Here is a 26,292-nt window from a genome sequence, read left to right as displayed (position 1 = left end):
TGATAGATTATGAATTAACGCACGATTATATATTAATTTTTACATATACTGTATATATATTCATGTTTACATATCTCATACAGACGTTAACCCCCCCCCCCCAAAAAAAAAAAAAACCCACCCAAACTATGCAATATATTATATTATTCACGTATTATTAATATTGTGTCATGTTTACAAACGATTAACTTTACAGCGTTGTTTGTCTGTCATAAACTCACTGTTATTCAGTTGCCGAGTTGACGGCAGGTGTATCGGACTACGTAGGTATGTCAAAACATCGGAAGTACAGATTAGAAGAAAAAAACACATTGAAAAACGCTCAGTTATAAAACTGATTTGTATTACTTAATATTTTATTAAATGCTCGTTACAATAACACAGATCTATATTTGACATAATTTACTATTTATGTTTATTTTCCGCGGAAACATATCAGACTCGTTTATGACATGGGGCGTGGCTTACGAAAAAGGGCGTAGCTTAAAATCGCATTTCGCGAGATGTTACATCCTGGTGGCTACGATTAAGTATTTCCCGCTTGAGACATGTAACGTTCATAGCCCAAATTGAGTCGGTCACTTGTCGCTAACGTTCGCTAGACTGATGTTTATGCTACACAGTAAACCGAATTACCACTTCGGAAACTAATCAAATAGTTCGCGAACGTATGCAACACGTTTGCTGGCTGAACTTGCCCCCCCCCCCCCCCCAGTAATTCTGATTCAAAAATAGTATTGGTAGTAAATCTTAAAGCGGCAATATTCAGAATAGTTTTATTATTTAAGCATATAGAACAGAAAATCCAATTAGTTTGGTGCATATATGACGCCGCACTCCGTTTTGGTTTCACTACGTTGGCTTATCCAGGTCAAAAACAAAGCCAGTATTTTGAAAATGGGACACTTTTGACGGGCTCGTACCGATCTCGGTTTTCATTGGCTAAGTATAGAATTCCCCAACAAGAGATCACGTGAGATTTCGCAATTTTTTAACAAATTTAACTGTCTTGATTGAGGGGTCGTCTCGTATCTCCAAAACATATTTGTATCCATAGAGGTATGGTACAACGCCTTTCCAGGGTTCGGTGGGTTGGGGGTTTGCCTTGAATTTTGACAGTGGCCAGCTGTTGGCATACGCGTTACATGTAAGGGGGTGTTACTAATTACGTAGCGCTCTAGGGGTAAAGGAAGAGGGTACTGTGTTCGATTTACGTAAATTTTTTCAAGACTATATGTTATTTTTATTCATTACTTAGACCTAAAAAGGTTTTTTTTTGGAAATGCGCGGTCAGTCTAGGATCGATCCCCATCGGCGGGTATATAAAAGACCATGGTATGTGATATCCTGTCTGTGGGATGGTACATATTATAAACGATCCCTTACTAAAAAAAAATGTAGCGGGTTTCCAAGGCGCGTGTGCAGGGATTTCAGCGGGGTTGGGGTTATAGACTGTGTTAAGCGAAGTTTATATGGGGCCATGCTCCCCCAAAAAATACATTTCAATTTTTTTTTAAGCTTGGGCAAGTAAGGGTTTCGACCTTCAATACCCTCCCCCTGCACATGCACCCGATTCCTCTCTAAGATTATATGTCAAAATTACCAAATGTTAGACATCCAACAGCAGATTTAAGGAAGGATAGGATATGTTTTATTTAACGACGAACTCAACACATTTTATTTACGGTTGTATGGGGTCGGATGATTATTAAATCAATATGATTTATCTTTGATGTCGTTAAAACACACACACACACACACACACACACACACACCTAACTTTACCCTTTCCAAACGAATTAATATTTATTTGAATTTGTCGATTTTAACACGTAAAATTAAGAAGTGAAAACGTTCATTGTCTACTTTAATATATTTTATTTTAAAAATATATACATGATTAATGTTTTACTAGTATACAAACTAAACTTTGAAAGTTCTACTAACACTTTATAAAATATCAATTCTGAAATAGGAAGGTACGACTGTCGATAATACGTTGTCAAGATCAAACCGGTTTTAACTAAAGACTCTAGTACCGTATCCTCAACCGAACGTTCTTCATACAGCGCAAGATTTCTTTTTTAATTTTTTGAGACGAACCCTACAATTTGAAATCGGCAAACGCACGTGTTAAAGGGACACACCCTAGTTTTTAAACGCTACGGCATATTTGTTTTACTATTAAAGCCATTTCGTAGATTTTATTGTTTAGATTATCCATTTCTGTACATTCGAAGTGTTTTTGGTCATCCTGGTGTTTTTAATATCACAAAATGCATTTCTCATATTTTTAAAAACGCACGTGCGTTTGAGAAGTAACAGTTATGGAGTAGAGGTTTAGTCTATTTTTTAGAGAGTATTTTACCATTTCAAAGTCAGTAAAGTTTATTTTATGTAACGACGCCACTACATTTCAAAGTCAGAGACTCGTGTTTCACTCAATTGTAACTTTATCCAAATGTGTTACAGGTTTGTATATTAACTAAACTTAGTGTGCATTTTCATGGGCTTAAACTAGAGTCTGTACCTTTAACTGAAACTGACAACAGGCTGTCGTTTGTGCTTTGCCGAGCTATGGCGGCACAGGAGACGATATCCGTTCATAGCGAACACACACGACTTTTTTAAAAGTGCATTTGAGCTTGTATTTCACATTTGTACATGTTATACTATGATAACCAGAGAATGTAACTTTAAGACAGAGGTGAATTTTACTTTTAGAATGTAGGAAATTCATTTCAGGACATCAGGTTTTCAAAATTTTATGGCGGAACATAGGCCTACCCCCCCCCCCACCCCGAACCTCCTAGAAACGTTGCTTTGCCCCCTCCAATGTCAACTTACTTCCGCTATGCAGTGGCGTAACCGGGGGGGGGGGCATGCCCCCCCCCCCCAATACCGGGAAATTATAACCTTTCCTCTTATTAATAACATTAAAAAGGTTCCTGTGTCATATTCCACTACACAGGTGCTCCCCCCCCCCCCCCCCCAATACAAAATCCTGCCTTCGCCACTGCCTCTGTGCCTGTTGAGGGTTAAAAGCTGCTAATAATACTGTGGTACAGTCAGACTAGTGGTAAAGGTATTTTTCCACCAAGCGAATGAGTTTTGTTAAAGGGACATTCCTGAGTTTGCTGCATTGTAAGATATTTCCGACTAATAAAATATTTCTACGATTAAACTTACATATTAAATATATTTTCTTGTTTAGAATATCAGTGTTTGTATATTCAATGTGTTTCTGGTCGTCTTAATAATAGTACGAAAAAAAACATATTTTAGGAAATAAAATGAAATTTAACCTAGTACAAATATTAGAACGATCAGAAACACATTGAATATAAAGCCATTAATATTTTATGCAGAAAAATATATTTGATATGTAATTACAATCGTTTAAATATCTCAGTTAGTCAATAACATCTTAAAAATTGAAGCAAACTCAGGAATGTCCCTTTAATAAACAAGTCCGTTTCCACCAAGCGAATGAGTTTTGTTAATAAACAAGTCCGTTTCCACCAAGCGAATGAGTTTTGTTAATACCCAACAGTCCGTTTCCACCAGGTGAACGCGAACGCCAAGTTGTTGTCAAAGCAAACGATATTGTTTTCAGAGAGTACCTGAGTAATAACTTTCCATTCCAGAAAAATAATGGAGACAAGACCCGCTATTAAAATAGTAGTTTCAGAGTGGTTAGGGCTCTTTTGTGTCAGTTACTGGAAAGTTAAAGTGTTGTTGTTTTTAAACGACACCACTAGAGCACATTGATTTGTTTACCATTGGCTATTGGATGTCAAACATATGGTAATTTTGACATGTAGTCTTAGAAAGGAAACCCGCTACATTTTTCCATTAATAGCATAGGATCTTTTATATACACCAACCCAGAGACAGGATAGCACATACCACGACCCTTGATATATCAGTCGTGGTACACTGGCTGGAATGAGAGAGAAAAATGGGCCCACAGACGGGGATCGATCCTAGACCAACCGCGCATCAAGCGAACGCTTTATTACTGATCTTGGGGATTCGAATATGAATTTAGCGGACCTTTTTGTCTACATTTTCCCTTGACATCTTTATAGACTAATACTGCAATGTACAAATTATTTAGCCTCAATGGGAAGGGGGCCCGTCCGAGCCGTCCGAATCCCCCAGCCTACACCCACGGCAGCTGTATTTTAACAGTCGTTCGCTCAATGATTTCTGATACTCTTCTTGATATTTATAGTAAAGTTCTAAAACAAATTACGTTCAGATATTCGACGTTTTTGGTACATGTACTAAAAATATGAAAAACTAACACTAAATAAATTACATTTCCAAAACTCTTTATGTTTTTCCAAAGCGATGTGTGTATTTGTCACACCCCTACATAAATAATATGCAAGATAGAACAATGTTATACTATTACGCAATACGTTCTATGCGAGGCTCGAAACTTATCAGTCAACCCACGTATCAGTCAACTTATCAGGAGCTTATCAGTCAACTTCGGTACCCGCAACTGTTCCTATTACCCTCTTATGATACTGCCATATTCTTACGACTTCACTTAACCCTAAATAAATATAAATAAATATTTATTTTTTCCTTCCTGCTATTTTCTGTTCTGCATGGGGACATTAAAATGCTTTTACCAAAAAACCGACGCATCTTCGAAAAAGCAAAACAAAAACAATGACAAAAAACAATAATGAAATCAAGATAAACAAAAATAATGACAAAAACAACAAACTATGAAATCGAGATAAATAAGTAAAGAAAAAAAAAAAAAAAGAAGCAGAATGAAAAATTCATCTTTGTAATGACTTTGTTTAACGACACCACTAGAGCATATTGATAGGATGTCAAGCATTTCATATATATATGACACAGTCTCGAGAGGAAACTACTTTTTTAGCAGCAAGGCATATTTGACATGCATTTTCTCACAGACAGTACGCCACATACCACGGCTTTTGATATACATTTACCAATCGCGGGACCTAGATGGGACAGGCACAAACCCAATGGGTGAGCCGAGAGGTTCGATCCCATGACCCATGCACTTCAGGCGAGCACTCTTGATAACACATTTCACTGAATTATTAATCATCGGCTATTTGAAGTTTTGACTCGTAGTCTTAGAGGAAACCCGCTACATTTTCCCATTAGCAGCAAGGAATCTTTTCATATGCACTGTCCAATAAACAGGACAGCACATATTACTATCAGAGAATATTTTCACTGAGGTGGTTCGATCCTACAACAAAAACACATCAGGCGAGCGCTCTTCCGACTGAGGTAGATCCCTCCCCAAATTTTATATATACATTTTTGTAAAAAAAAAATACAAAAATAAATAAATATATATATATATATATATAATAAAGTATAAGGAACACACACACACACACACACACACACACACACACACACACACACACACACACACACACACACACACACACACAAAATAGATGTTTGTATATTTTCTTCGGCCAACTTGGATATATGGCGGCCGTTTTAAAATACTAGTAGTTAATAAGAATCCAAATCGCGATTTCTTTTCCCCACCTCACAAAAACTCTTTGCTACCTATGTAGCAGCAATATATGTATTATATGGGACTGTCTAGCGGGTCAAATAATAAGTATGTTGTCAGTCAATATTTTGTCGAGTCGTGTATTAGGTAAACTGCGTGCGACCTTTACGTATAAGGGAATGTATATATAGATTACGTGCCTCCTTCAGATAAAAAATATCATAGAGCCCAACTCGATGTTTGACAAACACTTCACTTCGTTGAATTCTATGTGGTCAGACTAATGCTATTAACAGACTACCGACTGCCACAACAAAGTTGGCCAATTTTCTGCTCTCACGACTTCTACGACAGTCCAGTTGCTATTTTGAGCGTTCTTACAACTCGATTCTCGTCGTGTAACCCATTAGTTGTTATAGCGCACCCGTCGGAAGTCGGGAGTTGGAGAAATTGAAACGCAACCGTCGAGTTGGCCAATTTCGTCGTGTCAGCTGACAGTCTGAACATTAAGCAAAACGTGAGGGGAAGTAGCAGGTTTGTTACACGGGTAGCGCTCAGCACCAGTCGTGGTTTGATAGTCAATGACTGAGATATGGAGGTGGACAACAAAAGAAGTTGAAATATGAGTAAAAGTTCCAAAGCGGGTATCTCGAGTGTCCTCTAGCCATATTCCGTTTATATTTGAGAATACAGTTAAAGTATATAAACAAAATACGGATAGAGGACACTCGAACTACAGGAAGGAAATGGTTTATTTAACGACGCACTCAACATATTTCATTTACGGTTACATGGCGTCGCCACTTCATGGGCTACTCTTTTCGATTAGCAGCAAGGGATCTTTTATATGTACCATCCCATAGACAGGGTATCACATACCACGGCCTTTGATGTACCAGTCGTGGTGCACTGGCTGGAGCGAGAAACAGCCCAATGGGCCCACTGACGGAGATCGATCCCAAACCGACCGCGCATCAAGCGAGCGCTTTACCACTGGTGTGTACTAAATTACATTATCCATACAGAAGTCTTTTTAGGAAATATTCATTTTTAATTATGCACAATTTTAGCTCTGACAGGGGTAGACTTGCCAGAGAACAAACAAACAATAAATTGTGTAATACTGAATGTAAAATGGCTTCTCGTAATATAAAATTACATTTTAAAGATTGTTCAGTTGTCTCTAAGTATCCAGTGTACTACTAAAAACTACTAGTTTCATGTTTCTATGTACATTATGCCCTGAGATAACGGGACTTGAAATAATATAGCACGGACATGATGACTGTTAGCAAAATGACCATTTCTCAAACACTGCTTGGAATACAGAGCCCTGTGGATATTTGGAATATTTGGTACAAATTTCAAGTGAATCTGAGACGGAAATATATATGTGTTACAGGGAATACAAACTGAGGATAATATCTTTAAAACGTTGTCTTTAAACGGTGTACTATAAGGATATTTATGATTAAATTGCAGTTTTTTTTAACTATATTGATTACGGTTTTGTTGTACTGAGTGACATTTTATAACACGCCCGTCTTCTGTGATGTACGTAGGTACACTTAGTTACCATTGTATTTTTAATCACCGCGCACTGATTAAATGACGTCACACGTAATGTCACTTGGGATATTTTTGTTTATAATTCTAAATTTTTTAAAACTATAAACACTTCTAAAATATTTCCCCAAAGAGATTTTAGCGGATTTTGGGAATGACAAAACACGGCGCTTTTAATGATACCAAAATCATTTCTATACCATTGTTTTCCGGGTCCGACCACTTTTTCGCCTTCAGTGACCAGACTATTGGTTCTTCAGTTATAACATGCTGTAAACTATATGGCGGCGAAACCTTTCTTTTCCATCAAGACAACTGGAAATAATGTTCTGTTGATTATTTATTAAAATAATAAGTAAACATATTTATATAGAATAAGTATTTATATAGGATAATATGTAACTTACTAGAAAACAAACCACGAATGTATGTATAGCCTATTCTATTTAGCTTAAATAAAAACATAAAATAACAAATGATAAAATTATTGGTCACAGGCGCATGTGCATGAATTTATGAATTGGAGTGTATATACTGTGGCGAGCTAACTTTCTAGGGTTTCGAATCATGCTACCTCGAAAAATATATCGAAAAAAACATCGCTTTGAACATGGGTGTTTTCAACGCGCCTGCCAAAATATATTGCAAACACTAGCTTTTGTGACAAAATATTTAAATAGAGCATGAACAGTGTGTAATAGGTCTGCACTTCCTTTGTTCTTTCATTCGTTCGTTCGTTCATTCATTCGTTCATTTATTCATTCATCTATTCACCCATCCATCTATTCATTTCATTCATTCATTTGTTAATTTTAATTTGATTTTCAATATTTCATTAAGGTTCAACCACGCCGTCTTGGGCACACACCTAAGCTACCTAGCCTGTCTAGGTCCATTATAAGGATTAATGGTGTTAGTAGCCGTAAAATCCCATCAAAAGCCAAGGCACAATCATGTATAGTATCCTGTATTTTGTGGGAGGGTAAATGCTTCTTTGCTAAATGAGTATGTATAATTATGTATTATTTCTTCTTACTAGGTTGGCTTGATGGACGAAGACTGCCACTGGACGTTTTTCTGATTGTCTTTATTCTGGAAAAAAGGTTCACCCTGTTCTTGACAAGGGATCCAGAAATGGTATTTTCCATTCCGTCTAATTGTATTTTATTAAATTTATTAGTATAATATTGGCAATTTGTGGACATTTATATTATTTCAACATTATTTCTAGGCCAGTACTAATAAATTACATTTATAATTAGATCATCTGGCATGAACATTGTAATGAAATATTGTTATATAGTTCTTAATCCCGTCCTAGGTTAAACCCATCATCTAGCCTTTGCCAAAGGTTTTAGCTTACGGAAGTAATGTTTGATGGAAGTTATCAAGATTTGTAAAGTTGTTAGTAAGGAATATTTAACTATTAGAAGATTATAATGAATTTTAATAGCACTAGTATATTGTTTCTTTTATCCTTTTTTTTCTTAAATATTATGAGTGTTTTGCCAGTTTTTGGGGTGTTTCTTGTTTTTTACAAATGGTGTATTAAACGTTTGATACTATGTATTGCAGTGATGGAGGAAACCAGTGCAGGGATAGCCATAGTAGGCATAGGGTGCCGCTTCCCTGGTGCAGACAACATCGATGAATTCTGGCGGGTTTTATCAAGGGGAGAAAACCACGTAAATGAAATCCCCCTTGAGCGTTGGAATCTCGAAGCATTTTACGACAAAGATGCCGACGCTCCTGGGAAGATGTATGTCAGAAAAGCTGGACTTTTGGACAAGTAAATAAAACTTAATTATAACTAGTATTTTTTAAATGAGTTTTAATAAATATTAAAAACAAAATAAAAATCTTACATTACCATAAAACCTTTACCGTAATGCGATCATTCTTATTTTACCATCACAAGACTGCTCAAAACTCTGTCAACCGTCTTTGGTAAAACCATTGGCCAAAAAAGGCTGCTAGGTACTTGATTCGAACCTCGGTACTGACTCCTGATCCGATCGAGTTTTATCTCACACTTACCCACTAACCGTCCTCCACAGACAAACCAAATAGCAGATGTGTGTGTCCCGGACAGCGTACTTGAACCTTAATTTGATATATACAAGCACGGCAATAATTTTGAAATGAAATGTCTGTGTATTTTGGTTTCAGATTTGACGAGTTTGACAACAAGTTGTTTGGTATTAGTGACAAAGAGGCGGAAAGGATGGATCCACAACAACGATATGTCCTTGAGTGTGTGTTTATGGCACTACAAGATGGTGGAATCACCAGGGAGAGCATTCAGGGTTCAGACACCGGAGTCTTCATAGGTAAATGACACCTCCATTGTAGGAAAATAATACACAACTAGAGTAAACTTGCCAACTAAGCTAAGAGACCTACAGTTACTGGACTTTATGTAGACAAACAAGAGTTAATGATATCATATATCATTATGACTGACAGCAAAAATATTGTAAAAAAAATTATTACTTTCGAAATGCCTCTGCATCGACTAACCGTCAGAATGGCATTATCTATATAAGTAACTTTCATGTTTTTTTATGTCAAAATGCACAATTATTCTTATTTATGTAGCCTGTCATCGCCCCTGTATATACAGTAACCATGCTACATTACGGAACAAGCAATACAATTTCGGACTCTGGATGAGCTGCCACAGGTGCTCCAGGAGGAATGGGCTCAGGTGCGCGGAAGGTGTCGAAGTGTTGCTGAGTAACGTGGGGGCAGGACGTAGCCCAGTGGTAAAGCGCTCGCTTGATGCGCGGTCAGTTTAGGATCGATCCCCGTCAGTGGGCCTATTGGGCTATTTCTCGCTCAAGCCAGTGCAGCTATCCTGTCTGTGGGATGGTGCATATAAAAGATCCCTTGCTGCTAATCGAAAAGAGTAGCTTATGAAGTGGCGACAGCTGGTTTCCTCTCAATATCTGTGTGGTCCTTAACCACATGTGTGACGCCATATAACCGTAAATAAAATGTGTTCAGTGCGTCGTTAAATAAAACATTTCCTTCCTTCCCGAGTAACGTGAAAATCATTTACAGTATTGACAGGATCAAAGTATCTAACTAAATCGTTACCAACATTTTATTTTATTTTTGCCGTGAACATGTCTGTCTAGTTGTAAATGGTAGTTATTCATTTGGGGAAACAACACATATTTTGGCTACCTTAGCTCAGGGTTAGAGGGGTTAGTGATCCCTTCGACCCTCACACTTTCAACGCATGTGGACGTAGTCCAGTGATAAAGCGCGGTCGGTCTAGGATCGATCCCCGTCGGTAGACCCATTGGAATATGTCTCGTTTTAGCCAGTGCACATCGATTGGTATATCAAAGACACTATCCTGTCTGTGGGATGGTGCATATACAAGATCTCTTGCTATTGATGGAAAGATGTAGCGGGTTTCCTTGCGAAGACTATGTCAGAATTACCAAATGTTTAACATCCAGTAGCCGATGATTAATAAATCTATGTCTTTAAACAAAACAAACTTTTATTTTTTTCAAATTATCCAACTGAATTGTTCCCAACATTAATTTTTTTTTGTGTGCAATGAACATGTTTGTCTAGTTGTAAATGATAGTTATTAATTTGGAGAGACGACTCATATTCTGGCTATCTCAGCTTCAGACTTGGTGGGGTTAGTGATCCCTTCGGCCCCCAACGTTTTCAACGCCTAATTAAATGACACATTAGTTAAAAAATAGAAAAAAGAAAAAAGAAGATAAGCTTAGTCTTTCGGTGATTTCAATATCAAGTGGCTGGCTTGTTTGCAGGTGTTATGAACGACGACTACAGCAGACTGAGTTCTAACGGTGATTTCAACAACTACAGTCTAACGGGCGGCTCAACTAGTATCATTTCAGCACGTGTTTCTTACACGTTTGATCTCCGTGGACCTTGCATGGTAATCGACACGGCGTGCTCCTCATCGTTACTAGCCATCCATCTTGGTAGTCAGGCACTTATGTCAGGTTAGTTCTTTTAGAAAGTAAAATAAATCTATAATATCTTGGTTGTCAGGTCCGTTCTTTTAGAAATTAAAATAAATCTATAACATCTTTTTAGTCAGGTCCGTTCTTTTAGAAATTAAAATAAATCTAGTGATTAAATAAACTGACATCTTTGAAGTAAGGCTCTTAAGTCAGGTTCATTCATTTAGTACTTAAAATAAACTATGACATCTTGGTAGTCAGGCACTCATGTCATGTTCGTTTCTTTAGTAATTAAAATAAACTATGACATCTTGGTAGTCAGGCACTCATGTCATGTTCGTTTCTTTAGTAATTAAAATAAACTATGACATCTTGGTAGTCAGGCACTCATGTCAGATCCGTTTTTTTAATCATTAAAAATTAATAACCTATGATATCTTATTATGGAAAAAATGTAATGGGTTTCCTCTAAGATCATATGTTATAATTATTAAATGTTTGACATCCAGTAGCCGATGATGAATACATCTATGAGCTCTAGTGGTGTCGTTAAACAAAACATAATTTAACTTGATGAGCACGTTAAATTGTTGGTCTCGTCTTCATGCAGGTGATTGCAAGATGGTCGTGTGCGGTGGGGTGAACTCTCTGCTGACTCCCAGAACATTCATACAACTCAGCAAAGCCAGAATGGTCTCGCCCACTGGACAGTGCCAAGCTTTCTCTGCTAATGCTGATGGATACGCAAGAGGAGAAGGATGCGGAATTGTTCTTTTGAAAAGACTGTCTGATGTAAGAGGAGAATGATATGATGGTTTATACCAAGTACCTCCTAGTTTACATATCTGCCACCACCACCATCATCATCATCATCATCAACAACATCATCATCATTATCATCAGTATAATTCACAGTTAAGAAGTTGAACAGGCATTCGACTACGTCATACGTAATAAACACGTCTTTTGATAATGAGTACGTCGATATTGCGTTTACTAATAGTTTATCATTGTTTCTTCTGTCAGATGTACCTAATGTGTGTGACATCTAGTAGCCATGATTAATTAATCAATGTGCGCTAGTGGTGTCATTAAACAAAACAAACTTTAACTTAATGCTTCCTATATGAATATTCGACTTTTAAAATTACCAAGCCTGGAATTATGGAGAATATTAGTTTGCTTTTAAATCTATGACGGTTTACTGAGAATCCCGAGCAATGAAAAAAAGAAGAAAAGAAATATTTTATTTAACGATGCACTCGACACATTTTATTTATGGTTATATGGCGTCAGACATATGGTTATGGACCACACAGATTTTGAGAGGAAACCCGCTGTCGCCACTTCATGGGCTACTCTTTCCGATTAGCAGCAAGGGATCTTTTATTTGCACTTCCCACAGGCAGGATAGCACAAACCATGGCCTTTGTTGAACCAGTTATGGATCACTGGTCGGTGCAAGTGGTTTACACCTACCCATTGAGCCTTGCGGAGTACTCATTCAGGGTTTGGAGTCAGTATCTGGATTAAAAAGCCCATGCCTCGACTGGGATCCGAACCCAGTACCTACCAGCCTGTTGACCGATGGCCTAACCACGACGCCACCGAGGCCGGTCCCCGAGCAATGAAGGGCACAAACAATCCAAGACCTTCATTCACGAAATTGGTTTAACAGAATCCTGTTCATGTAGATCTTTCTATGAAGATGGAGGTAACTAATCCAATCAAAGAAGTGAAAATAACAAAACAAAACAAAGCTCACATACATTGTTAATTCTATCTAAAAGACAAACACAAAACCAACCCATAAACCCCCCACACACACACACACCCACCCCCCCCCCCCCCAAAAAAAAAAGAAGAAGAAAAAAAAAAAGCCTAACCCAACAAACAAAACCAACAAAAACCAACCATACAAAAAACATGTATTGATATCAATAAACAAAAATAACTCTTTCTGATTTTATACTGAGTATCTTTGTCTCGTAGACCAGTTTGTCACTGTCATTTTATTATAATTTTGCAGCAGTCTTGGGTGTACAAACATATGGAATGTTTAGGAATAACAGTGTAAACTGATGTGTCAACAGTTTTACAGAAGTTATTTATATATGGCACTATGTTGACTAGATATCCATGGGATAGTTAAGTAAATTTCAACATCTGATTTGTGATATTCTTGTATCACATTGTAATGATTGTTCATTATAGATTTATGCATATATATAATATATAGAAAGTACTATAATAGTATATTACTGTATTTAAAATGTATATATACATGTACGTTGTTCTCTTTATAAGAAGCTGTATTTGTAAAAGATGTATTTTCGAATTAACAGATAACTTGTTTGTGGAAAAATTACATTCTAAAGGAGAAAATATTATAAAATAATAAAACATTTTAAAAAACCCCCAAAAACCCAAAACAACAACAACAACACACCAATTAGTATATTTAAATGCGTATCATTACTGTTTTAGGCAATTACGGATGGTGATAAAATATGGGCAACCATTGTAACAGGCACAAACCAAGATGGGCGAGCTGTAACTCCAATGAGTGCACCTTCTGGAGAACAACAAGAAAAGCTACTGAAAACTGTCTACAAAAAAGCTGGTGTCGATGCGAGTGACATAGACTACATTGAAGCACATGGTAAGCAACAGTTTTCTATACATATACACGTCTTCCATGTTCATATTTAAAACAGAAATGAGTTCTGTCTCCAATTCTATTAGGAATACAGTGTTCATTTAGCTGAACTTATAGTATAAACAAGTTGTCATTTCCTTTTTGCTCTGTATAAAAATTAATACTTTTATCAGTCCTATAATATTAAATGCCCACTGGCCAATCATTGCTCTAAATATCCAGACCCGTAGGAACAATGTCTAAAGTGTGTGTAGATGGGGGAGGGGCACGTTTGTCCTCAAGTGGAGACTGTCCTGTCCCGCACTGCTGATTCCTTCAAGCCTGCTATCATCAGTTAAAATGGTGTTGAACTAAGCTTTTATACATATTCTAACTATAAGATGGATTTTTCACCTTGGTAAGTGCGCAATTTCATATCACATTCGTTGAAATATTCATCATATTTGACAAAAAAACAAAAACCGCCCCATTGAAATATTCTGTTTATTATAAATGTTTTGTTGATTTAGCTTAATTCTCAAAAGTCTGTAGAGTATAATCAACGAGCACTTTTAACTGGGTCGATTCATTCTCTGACAAAAAAATAAATAAAAATAAAAATTAACATATTAATCAAACGAAATTTTCGCCATTTGCATAAAGTTACGTCATTTTCTGTATGTAAAAACTGCAAATTGTTTATTAAAATGGAAATCTGAAACCTAATGTGGATATAAACATGGGTAAATTTCAAAAGAAGAAAATATTAATGAAAAAACGACTGATATATATATATTTTATAATAATGAACATGCTCGTTCTCAAAGCGTTTCTCGCTCGCTTTACCTCATATTTCATTCCTTTTGTTTGCAATAGCGATTTAGGAATTTTCTTATACACGTGGTGTCTTTAAAAAAATTATTGTGATGATTCCGTATATGTTATTGTCGGTTATTAGATGTATTTGGAAAATGCTGAACTTCTCCGGCTTTCTACCAATGTAAATATTCTTGTTATTTTCACTAAAAAGGATATTTCAGTAATATTTTCTATATTTCACTGGATATTATATAATAAAATATTTACTCCCCGTTGCAATTTGCAGGGATATTATATGCAAAATCACGTGATAGCATTGGATAGTTACTATCTACAGCGTTCTCTCCACGAAGTACGATATTCTAAACGGAATATTGTAACTGAAAATACTCAAAGAAATTTTTTTAAATAAATTAAATGTTAAAATATATTAATAATATAATTATTTACCGACCGTTACATAATCACAAGTTATCTAAAGATTACTTTTTATAATTATATTATATTTCAGGCACTGGAACGAAAGCTGGAGATCCCGTGGAAGTGCAAAGTTTAGGAAAGTTCTTTCTAGACACTCAAGTAAAGAAGAAGCGGTTCATTGGGTCTGTTAAAACAAACATAGGCCATCTTGAATCTGCTGCTGGTGTAGCTGGTGTTATAAAGGTTTTGCTCATGATGAAGAATGAGAAGATTGTTAAATCATTATTAATGGGAGAAAAGAATCCAGACATTGACTTTCAAAAGTTCAGTTTTGAAGTACCAACTGAGCTTACAGATTGGGACACATCACGAAAACTGGCTTGTATCAATTCATTTGGTTTTGGTGGAAGTAACTGCCATGTTGTTCTTGCATCGAATACTGAAATGACTAATGACACCATGGAAAACAATAAGTCAAATGCACCGTTGTTGTTTTGTTTTTCTGGACAGGATGGAGAAGGACTCAAAAAGAGTATTAAAGATTTCATTATTTTTGCTCAAACAGAAACCAGCAAGATTTTGAAAACCATATCATATTCATCAACGGCACGACGCGATCATTTTCAATTCAGAAAGGCTGTTACTGCTAATTCCATAAACGATCTAGTTGGCAAACTGAAACTTGATCAGTTCTTAGAAACCTCAAACAGACGCAAAAGAGTGATCTTTGTGTTTGGAGGAATGGCTACAGCATGGAAAGGAATGTGCAAGGAACTCATATCTGAATTCAAGGTATTCAAAGAAAAGATCCAAGAAATTGACAGTTGTTTAAGGTGCTATGTTTCTTGGTCCCTCTACGACAGACTTCTAGATGACTACAATGTAGATGATACAATATTTGGGCCCATAGCCATTTTTTCATGTCAGGTAGCACTGGTAGCACTCTGGAAACATTTGGGAGTCAAACCAGACTGTATTCTTGGGCAGAGCATTGGTGAAGTAGCAGCTTCACATGTTGCTGGCGTTTGGTCACTGAGTGAAGCAGTGAAAATTATATTTCATCGAACCTCTGTTCTGGCAAGTTCAACAGGTGGTAAAATGCTGATCATACACAACTGTCAAGTGACTAAAGTTGAACAATTGTTGTCTGAATATAACGGTAGGGCAAATATTGGATTGTATTACAGTCCCATGACATGTGCTGTCAGTGGAGATGCAAGTGCTGTTGAGGAGATTGAGAAATATCTTCTTACTGTATCAACAGAAGATCACAATGGGCTACGTTTTCATTATCTCAAGGTTTGTACTGCATTCCACAGCCACCATATAGAAGAAGAAAAAGATCATCTTCAAGATCTGCTGCTCGGCATGTTAGGGTCCAGTCCAACTACAGAAATTATCTCAACAGTTAGTGGTGAAAAAGCACAAGACACAGATTTTTCAACAATGGAGTACTGGGGGAAAAGTATCCGGGAGCCAGTTCAATTTGGCAAAGCCGTTGTCAATGCTATTGAAAAGGACAAGTCTAATGTGTTTGTTGAAATTGGTCCAAAGCCAGTTTTGAGTGCTCACATCAAGGATTTGTTTGTTGATGTTCATAATATTGTCACCATTCCTTCAATAAAACCAAATTATGAACTTAACTGTGTCATCGAATCTGCTGGCAAAATGTATGAACGTGGACTCAGTCTTGACTGGAATGCATTGTATGAGGAAAGACAACCGAACACAGAATCACCCAAGTACAGTTTCTGCAGAAACAAGTGTCTGTATATATCTGAAGACATCCGTCAAGAACTGATGGGCATAATATCAAACAACAACCACCACCCTTTCTTTAAAACAGTTCACAGCAATGGTTCAAGCTGTGAACATAAAATTATTCTGTCACCAGTGTCATTTGCAAGTGTTTTCGAACACAGATTCTCTGGAAACATTTTAATGCCTGGTGCACTATATGCAGAAGTTGCTCTTGCCCTTGCACATTACTGCTTCCATGAGGATGGAAATGATGTGAACTCCAGCATTTCATTGAAATTCAAACATCCAGTCTTGTTACAAAAAGACAAGACTGAACAACTTGACATTGTTATTACCAAAACTGACATGTCAAAATCGTTTACATTTCAGGTTCATAAACAAAATACTGTCTATGCAGAAGGAAACGTTGACAGAGAACATTCTTTTGAAAATGTCACGATCGATATCCAGGATGTAAAAATGAGGTGTAGGCAGACTGTTTCAAAACGAGAATTGTACACACATCTTCGGGAGATTGGGATGACATTTGGAGAGGCCCTTCAGCTTGTTGGCGAATCTGTCAAAAGTGAGACAGAAATCATGTCAGAGTTGTCATTGAATTCAACAATCAAGAATGAAATGAAAAATACATCAATTCATCCAGCTGTTTTGGACGGCATGCTTCAGACCACAGCAGTTTTTTACCATCAGGAAGTAGGCAGCCAGAAGTCACTGCCAGTTAGGATAGAAGATCTAAGGATAAGAAGACCTGTTGAAGATAAAATGTTTGTATACACTATGGTTCTGAAACAGACTGATTCCTTTAACCTGTTTCACATATATTTGCTTTCAGTGGAAGGAAATGTAATAGCTGAAATTGAGAGATTTGTCACCAAGACATTGGGTTCACCAAACGAAGAAATGATGTTTGAAACACACTGGCATCCAACAGGAATTCTCCCGACAGACAACAATCACATTGCTCCATCACATAAATGGTTGATTATCACTAACGAGAAGATTGATGCAACATATGACAGCTTACATTCACAGTATCTTGTGATGGATACTGTGGGTGTAATGCTTGAAACAAAATCTGTTGATTTGGAAACATTGTCTTCAATATTATTCTTATGTCCAGAGGAAAACATAGATAATTTATCCAGTGAGACAGTTCTCCAAATCATCACCAGACAGGCGATGAATCTGAGACGTCTCCTTCTACACCTTCACACACATAATGCAAACGTCCCCCTGTTCATAATCACGGAAAATGCAGTACACCTAGAAAACAAAAGTGCCCCAATAAACCTTGTGGCTGGATCTTTGTGGGGGTTTGTTAAATCTGTACTGAGAGAGCATGTTTATAATTTGGCAACCATTGTTGATCTACAAACAGATGACAACCACACATTTGATATCTTGATGTCTGCTGCCGTTTGGTACCTGTTAAAGTGGGAAAACCATAAAGAGCTTAATGAATTTGTCATTCATGAAGATACTGTTTGGTGTCAGCGAGTGTTTCCAAATGATGAAATACGACTGTATCGAAACAACAAATTAGATGCACTTTGCAAAGCATCGCTGTTGTCTAGGAATGAAAACACTGTTTGTCAGCCGTATCTTCAGTATGACAATGAAAAAATGAACTGTACACTTCCAAATTTTGTGGAAATCATGGCAACAGAGGTTGTGATTCATGATTCATGTCTGCATCCACAGTGTGTTCCAATATACTGTTCAACAAATCCTGCTTCAAATGTAATTGCTCTGGAAACTGTTGGAAAAGTTTCCAAATGGAATGGTGCACACAAACAGGTAGCAGTTTTTTTTCCATGCAAAGCTGGTACATTTATGAGAGTTCCAGAGCAGTGTGTTATAGGGATCAACAAAATATCATGTTATCAGCCAGGATTTCTGACAAAACTTGTTTTACTCTGGCATCACTGCATGTTAATTGACAAGGAACTGGATATATATATTCTTTGTTCTGAGTGTACACGACCTGTGGCAAAAGCACTGTTATTCATGCTCCAAACAGAACAACGGAACACCAGTATTCAGATAATGGACATCAGCCATCTCGACGTCGCTCAAATATACTCCAGAGCAGCTATAGTGCCAACTGTTCAATTGAACAAACATATCACTGAAGCAATATGTAAATTATGGCCCAGTGCTAAAACCCTGGTCTGTATGGATCAAATTTTACCAAGGCATGCTGCTATAGAATTGTGTAATAACAATCTGACATTGCAAATAAAAATGGTTAGAGCTAGTGATATTTTCACTCCTGGTACAGCAATTCACATCATACCTGAATTAGTGACGTGGATTCTAAATCAGAAAGATGCTGTTTGCAAAGTTTCTCAAGCATTTCAAGATCTACAAGCTGAACAAACAGAAACCAATGTTGCAAAGTTGATGCAGTGCTCTACAATTCAAATGTGTGGTTATAATGGAGAGAACATTCCAGCTGTCCGTGCTTTGGAAAACGCATTGCTGCGTACAGATTGTGTGTACATTGTAGTTGGTGGTCTAACAGGTCTTGGTTGGGAATGTGTTCATTTCCTGGCAAAACGAGGAGCTGGTGCAATTGTGACAATAAGTCGGAGAAAAGCACAAGACAGAAAATTGCACGAAATAGGACAGATTGAAGCAGAACATGGTTGTGAAATAAAAACTGTACAGACTGATGTCACGGACATGACATCGATGAAGCTAGCTTTTAAAACAATCGAGGATACATTTCCAGGAAAACCAATAAAAGGAATTTACTGTGGAGCAGGTGTTCTTGAAGACAAAACCATGCTCTATATGTCAGAAGATGTCTTTGTGAAGGCTGCAGCACCCAAAATACAAGGGGCCTGGAATATGCATATGGTTACAAAAAACATGCCTCTTGATTTTTTCATCATGCATTCTTCAGTTACGGCAGTTTTGGGTAATCCTGGCCAGTCGAACTATGGAGCAGGCAATGCCTTCCAGGATTCATTAGCACAAAAACGCAGACAAGCAGGTCTTGTAGGACAGAGTATTAACTGGGGACCTCTAAATCTTGGCATGCTTCTGGACAACCCTACTCGTGTGAAAGCTGTTGAAGCACGGGGATATATACCACTCAGCACAGATGACATCCACAAATGTCTTTTGTCTGCTCTTATGCTAAATAAACCTACCATTATGGCTATTAGATTCAACACTACGAAGCTGGCTGATAGCATAATGAATGATAAAAACATGGCTTTAGAGTTCAAAGTAAGTCCTATCCTTGATATCCCATCCTTGGAAAAGGTACCAGAGGATATGCTTAATGGAAAGCAAAATACCGATGTAGAAGAACTGAAACGTGTTGACACCAAAACTAGATTGAAAGTCATTACAGACTATATCACCAAATTAGTGGCAGATGTGCTTTCTCTTAATCAAGACATTATTGAGTTAGACAAAGGCTTAGTACACCTGGGACTAGACTCGATGCAAGCAATGACCGTGAACAACCAAATCTATGAAACATTTCAGATAAGGATCACTCCAAATGGACTTTTGCATCAGAATCTTTCAGCTAGTGATGTTATTGAACTTATCAACTCAAAACTATCTACTCAGATGACTGAAAATGAGCTTTATACCCAAGAGGTTTCTTTGTCATTTCCGGAACAGACTCTGTCATACATGGAATATACTTTCTATAAGATTTATTGTAAGAATCCTGCTGATCCAAGTCTGTATTATGTCAATGAGATTGCATTGCCCGACACAATAGCTCAGCCAGATGACTGGAAGAGGACAGCTAGCATACTTATGTCACGACATGAGGTTCTGAGGACGACATTTGAAAACGTACCAGTGAGTGAAAACGTCAGATGGAATATAAGAAGGAGAATTAACCCTGAAATGAAACCAGACTTCAGAATACTGAAAGAAGAAGATGTCGACGAGATAGATAAACACACAACAGAAGCATTTCACTTGGAAACACAGGGCCCACTCCGCTTCATATTCATTTGTGGTAAAACATCTTATTTCAGAACAATATACAATAGTATAGGATTTGACATGCAGGGCATAGCGGCCATTTTCAAAGATATACAGACAATATTTGCATCTATCCACCAGAATACACTGTTGAAAGATCTGCATACGACAGGAGGAAGTCTCATCGTAGTGGAAATGGAAAAGATGTTGCAGAAGAAGGGTAATGATCTGAAAGAATTCTGGAAGCATTGGCTTGAGGTAGACATCCCAGAAATTAGGTTGGGTAAAACAGAACAATCAACGCACCTGGAATCAGGAACATATAAACTGAAGAAAAGAACTCTAGATTCTGCAGTTTATGATTCTCTCCTTGAATTATCAAAGTCCAAAGGCTTAAGCATGTTTAGACTACTAACAAGCATTTACCAACTGCTTCTTCATCTCATGAACAATGAAACAACTGTGGCAATTTCAACAACCATTGATGTAAAACAATACATACCAAATGTCGAACATGCTGTTGGTCTTGGAACAAACTACATACCTCTCTTAGCTAAATTCCCATCACATGATATCAGTGTTGAGGAATTTCTGAAGGACAATAAGATTGCACTTCAAAGATCAATAGACCACTGTGTGTGTCCTCTTGACACCATTATTGAACTGGCTGGAACCGAGAAAATCACAAACGTTCTTAGGAACAAGATCGTGTTGGTTGAAGACGAATTTGTGATATCTGTGCTGAAGAAAGCAGAGAATATGGGCCACACAGTCGGTGTGACAAAGTCAGAAGACCTGGGCACTCACACAGAAACGCAGTTTAGTTTGTGGAACAGAACAAAAGCAAAGGAAATGACTTTGAAATTGACATACAACTCAAACGTTGTATCCAACACTCGAGCAAAAAATATCATCAGAGCTTTTCAGGAAATACTAGCTATAGTTGTCAGTGACCTTTCAGTAAAAATTACAGATCTAAGAGATTTGGAAAGTGTTAGAAAACTGAAAAGATGATTATGTTTTCTTTGGTTCGAAGGCGTTGTTATACTGTGTTAATTGCTAAATATTAAGTTACGTTGCTATCGAACGGAGTATTTAAAACTACTAATATTTACTAATTTCTGTGAATCTGCCGGCTTGTTGTTTGTTTATCGTCATGTTCGGCAAATGTGCATTAGATCCGAATCCCGTCAATTAACACTGTGCTTTAATCCAATAAGAATGTAGGACAGTTTACATGTGTGAATTTTCAAGGGCGGAGTTTTATGAACTATGTTTTAGCATCCAAGCCTATGTTTAATTTGCTTGATACTTTTACTGTCCTCGAGCAGTGTTTATTCGGATCACTACTAATGTAGTCAATGATGTAGCTAGTGATATGTTCTCATGAAAAATTAGGTCTTATGAAAGATAAGCCATAGAGATTCACGTAAGGATAATAATACCATTAATATGAGATGGTATTCGGAGGAATTCGGAGGAATGTGAAGATAGAGGGCATGAGGTTTTAAAATTACATTTACTTAATGAGTATCTTAAAAAAGTATTCACTGTCAAAGTAAATTATTAAACTCATATGACAGAAACTGCAGACTTGACCATGATAACAAAAAACTAGTAGACTATTAACGGTCAATAATATTGGAAATTATTGAAAGAGGTTTGTAATATGAATAATACAAATATATCATGTTCAGTTCGCTCATAAATTGGGCTGAAAGTTATCATGTGTATATTGAAGGACAGTCTGATTTTCGTCAGGAATAGGCACTGTCCATAATATTTTTGTTTTACACTCCTTGATTACTCTTTTTGTTAATAATAACAAATTAATGCTTTAGTTTATTGTTCAAAGGCATTTGATTATGTTGTAAGAGATAATATGTGATATAAATTGATACAGATAGGAATTCTCAGAGAAATGCTAAATATTAAATGATCCATATACACGTAGTTGTACAAGATCATTTGTTAAAACATGTCAAAATCTTTTATTTATAATATTGGTGTTAGTCAAGACGAATGCATTTCCACTTGTTTATTTGCTATGTATATAAATGACATAGACAATAATTCACAAAGGTATTTTGTAGAGTCGATACAGGCATCCTTAAGCTGTTTATTCTATTATATGCAAACGACATAGATTTATTAGCGGAAAATTAATTAGATATGCAATATTGTCTGGATGCTTTGTATGAAAATAGTATAAATGAAAGTTGTGTGTAAATATTGAAAAGACAAAAGGTACATGGTACTTCGCAAAGGTGGAAGATTATCAAATGTTTTATTTAAATATGTTAACTATCCAATAACAATTGTACAAATATTATATTTTCATATTTAAATGTTGTAGTTACAACAGGTGTGTGATTTACTAACATGCAAAATACTCTTATAGGAGTAAAGGAATGGACCAAATGCTGAAATATTTGTCTCGTTAAAACCTTCCCATGTGTGTGATATGTTTGATAACTTAATACATCCTATTTTACGGCTGCGAAGTCTGGGTATTTATTTAGAGAAAGAGTGCATTTAATATTTTATAAACAGTTACTTATACACACTTTAAAACACTGTCCAAAATGATGATGTATATGGTGAATTAGGTAGATTCCCTTTGATTGTACACAGACATTATAGAATTCTTAAATGTTGATTGAAAATCATAAAAAGATGAGAAAGGGAAATTTACAACAACAACAACAACAAAACCCATGTTACAATATGGTGTTAAGTGATATGGTTTTGTTTCCCAATACGATTAACTGGGCTATACTTGTTAGAAATTTGTGTACGGAATGAAAAGTCGTTTTTATCATTATTACGACAACGATTACACAATGTTTATGCAGGGTTGGCAAAGACGATTAGACCAATGGCGAACACCTGATTATTAAAATCATGTGACAGAAAATGCAGACTTAACTATGATAACGAGAAAACTAGTAGACTATTAACGTTCAATAATATTGGAAATTATTGAAAGAGGTTTGTAATATGAATAATACAAATATATCATGTTCAGTTCGCTCATTTATTTAAATATGTAAATAATAATACAACCTGATGAAGATGTTGTACAGTTTGTTGATAGATACATGTACGTGAAATTTGAAGCTATGTTTCACAAACTAAATGTTCCAGTTAATTGTGATGAAATTATGATGGCTATTGGTGTTTTATATCGTTCTAAGAGTAGTGGTCGAGATGGTATTTAAATGAATTTATTATTTGTACGTTTTCCATATTTGTACACTTTATTCAACACTAGTCTTTGTGTAGTGAGCAAGCATGGGCTGATGGGTGTATTATATAACTACACAAATAGGGTAACATTAAAAGTAGATAATTATAATGCTATTTGGCCAAGTTATTTACAAACATCCTTAACAGCACTCTCATAAATTGGGCTGAAAGTTATCATGTGTATATTGAAGGACAGTCTGATTTTCATCAGGAATAGGCACTGTCCATAATATTTTTGTTTTACACTCCTTGATTACTCTTTTTGTTAATAATAACAAATTAATGCTTTAGTTTATTTTTCAAAGGCATTTGATTATGTTGTAAGAGATAATATGTGATATAAATTGATACAGATAGGAATTCTCAGAGAAATGCTAAAAATCAAACGATCCATATACAAGATCATTTGTTAAAACATATCAAAACCTTTTGTTTGTAATATTGGTGTTAGCCAAGACGAATGCATTTCCACTTGTTTATTTGCTATGTATATAAATGACCTACATGATAATTCACAAAGGTATTTTGTAGAGTGGATACAGGCATCCTTAAGCTGTTTATTCTATTATATGCAAGCGACATAATTTTATTTGTGGAAAATGAATTAGATATGCAGTATTGTTTGGATGCTTTGTATGAATACAGTATAAAATAAAGGTTGTGTGTAAATGTTGAAAAAACGAAAGGTACATGGTACTTCGCAAAGGTGGAAGAATATCAAATGATTTAGAGTTTAAATATGTTAACTATCCAATAACAGTTCTACATATATTTTAATAGTTAAATGTAGTTACAACAGGTGTGCGATTTACTGACGTGCAAAATACTCTTATAGGAGTAAAGGAATGGACCAAATGCTGAAATATTTGTTTTGTTAAAACCTTCCCATGTGTGTGATATGTTTGATAAATGAATACATCCTATTTTACGGCTGCGAAGTTTGGGTATGTATTTAGGGAACATCAATAGAAAGAGTGCATTTAAAATTTTATAAACAGTTACTTATACACAGTGTAAAGCAGACTGTCCAAAATGATTGTGTATATGGGGAATTGAGAAGGGGGAATTTACCAAAAAAAAACCCACAAAAACAACACCACCACCACCACCATATTACGATATGATGTTAAATAATATGGTTTTGTTCCCCAATAAAATTAACTGGGCTTGTTAGAGATTTGTGTATGAAATGAAAAGTCGTTTTTATCATTATTACGACAACGATTACACGATATTTATGCAGGGGTGGCAAAGACGATTAGACCAATGGCGAACACCTGATATTACTGTTTATACAGTGATTCATGAGTTCATGTCATCACAGCTGTATATATTCCATTGAACTCTATCTAGTGCAAGTTTGGGGTTTAAACCTAGTTTTGGTGTGGCAGTCCTCCTAAGGGCGGTGCAGGAGGGATGTTAAGGATATCCTAAGGGAGCGGCGGTCCTCCTAAGGACAAGCACCTGATAATGGATCATGGAAGCAATCACGACTTTGTCTAAAGTGTCTTTTCGACTTTGCCGTGTGTAGAGATACGATTTTATTACGGAATACGGTTTTGTCATTCAGATTCAAGAAAATCGCTTTGTAGACATCTGTCAAATATTTTTTGTTATAAATAGTATTTACACAGTATTTCTGTTGAAAAATATGGTATTACTTTAACGTGACTAAGCACTGCTTCTCATAGATTACTAATAGAAACGGGAAAATGGGCAAATCTTAACCCATATGCACTGGAGATTCGTAAATGTGATACTTGTGATTTAATTGAAGATTAAATTCAATTTTATGCTTGTTTGTATTGTGTACATATCTATCAGACATTTTGTAAACCCAGTATATTTAAATGTATCGAATTAAAAAAATGAAAGAATAGTAAGACGGTTAGCATTTAAAATATATTATATACTTTTGTACAATTAAGTTGCCAGTGGCGGATCTAAAGGGGGGCAGGGGCCCGATCCTTAAATTTTGCGACAGTTATATTTTTATTTATTGTTTACGTTGGAGAATCCGAGGAACGCTCTTGGCCACGTCATTGGGAGCCCCCCCCCCCCCCCAATGGATTTCCTGGATCCGCCACTGGTTTCCCCTGCATGTGAATGAATAATTATAAAGTTTCATATCAAATGTATGTATAAATACATGTATGTATGTGTGTGTGTGTGTGTGTGTGTATATATATATATATATATATATATATATATATATATATATATATCCTATTTGAAATAAATAGATAATGTTTGCTGTTGTTTGTTATTTTAATCGACAGTCATATTTAATAACTTCCTCCATATGTTGCAGATCCGAGGCAGACCGTCTACGACTGTTCCTATAAACAAAATTCAATTGAAACATTTATAGTAGATGGAACGAAATTTGTGTC

The 26,292-nt window shown here is 36.2% G+C and overlaps 1 protein-coding gene across 2 annotated transcripts in view; it reads left to right on the top strand.

Moving 5' to 3' along the window:
• Positions 1–26,073, top strand: part of LOC121371577 (fusarin C synthetase-like) — a 33,406-nt gene extending 7,333 nt beyond the window's left edge. For both annotated transcript variants that reach the window (XM_041497580.1, XM_041497578.1), the window contains 7 exons: positions 8,139–8,236; positions 8,675–8,888; positions 9,269–9,429; positions 10,897–11,094; positions 11,666–11,847; positions 13,543–13,717; positions 15,024–26,073. In XM_041497580.1, coding sequence (XP_041353514.1) covers positions 8,677–8,888; positions 9,269–9,429; positions 10,897–11,094; positions 11,666–11,847; positions 13,543–13,717; positions 15,024–21,664 — 7,569 coding nt within the window. In that variant the 5' untranslated portion in view covers positions 8,139–8,236; positions 8,675–8,676 and the 3' untranslated portion in view covers positions 21,665–26,073. The remainder of the gene's footprint in view (positions 1–8,138; positions 8,237–8,674; positions 8,889–9,268; positions 9,430–10,896; positions 11,095–11,665; positions 11,848–13,542; positions 13,718–15,023) is intronic.
• The last annotated feature ends 219 nt before the right edge of the window (positions 26,074–26,292 follow it).

The sequence above is a fragment of the Gigantopelta aegis genome, chromosome 4 (assembly GCF_016097555.1).
Source record: "Gigantopelta aegis isolate Gae_Host chromosome 4, Gae_host_genome, whole genome shotgun sequence".
Lineage (NCBI taxonomy): Eukaryota > Metazoa > Mollusca > Gastropoda > Neomphalida > Peltospiridae > Gigantopelta > Gigantopelta aegis.
This window is presented reverse-complemented; position numbering and strand designations above follow the sequence as displayed.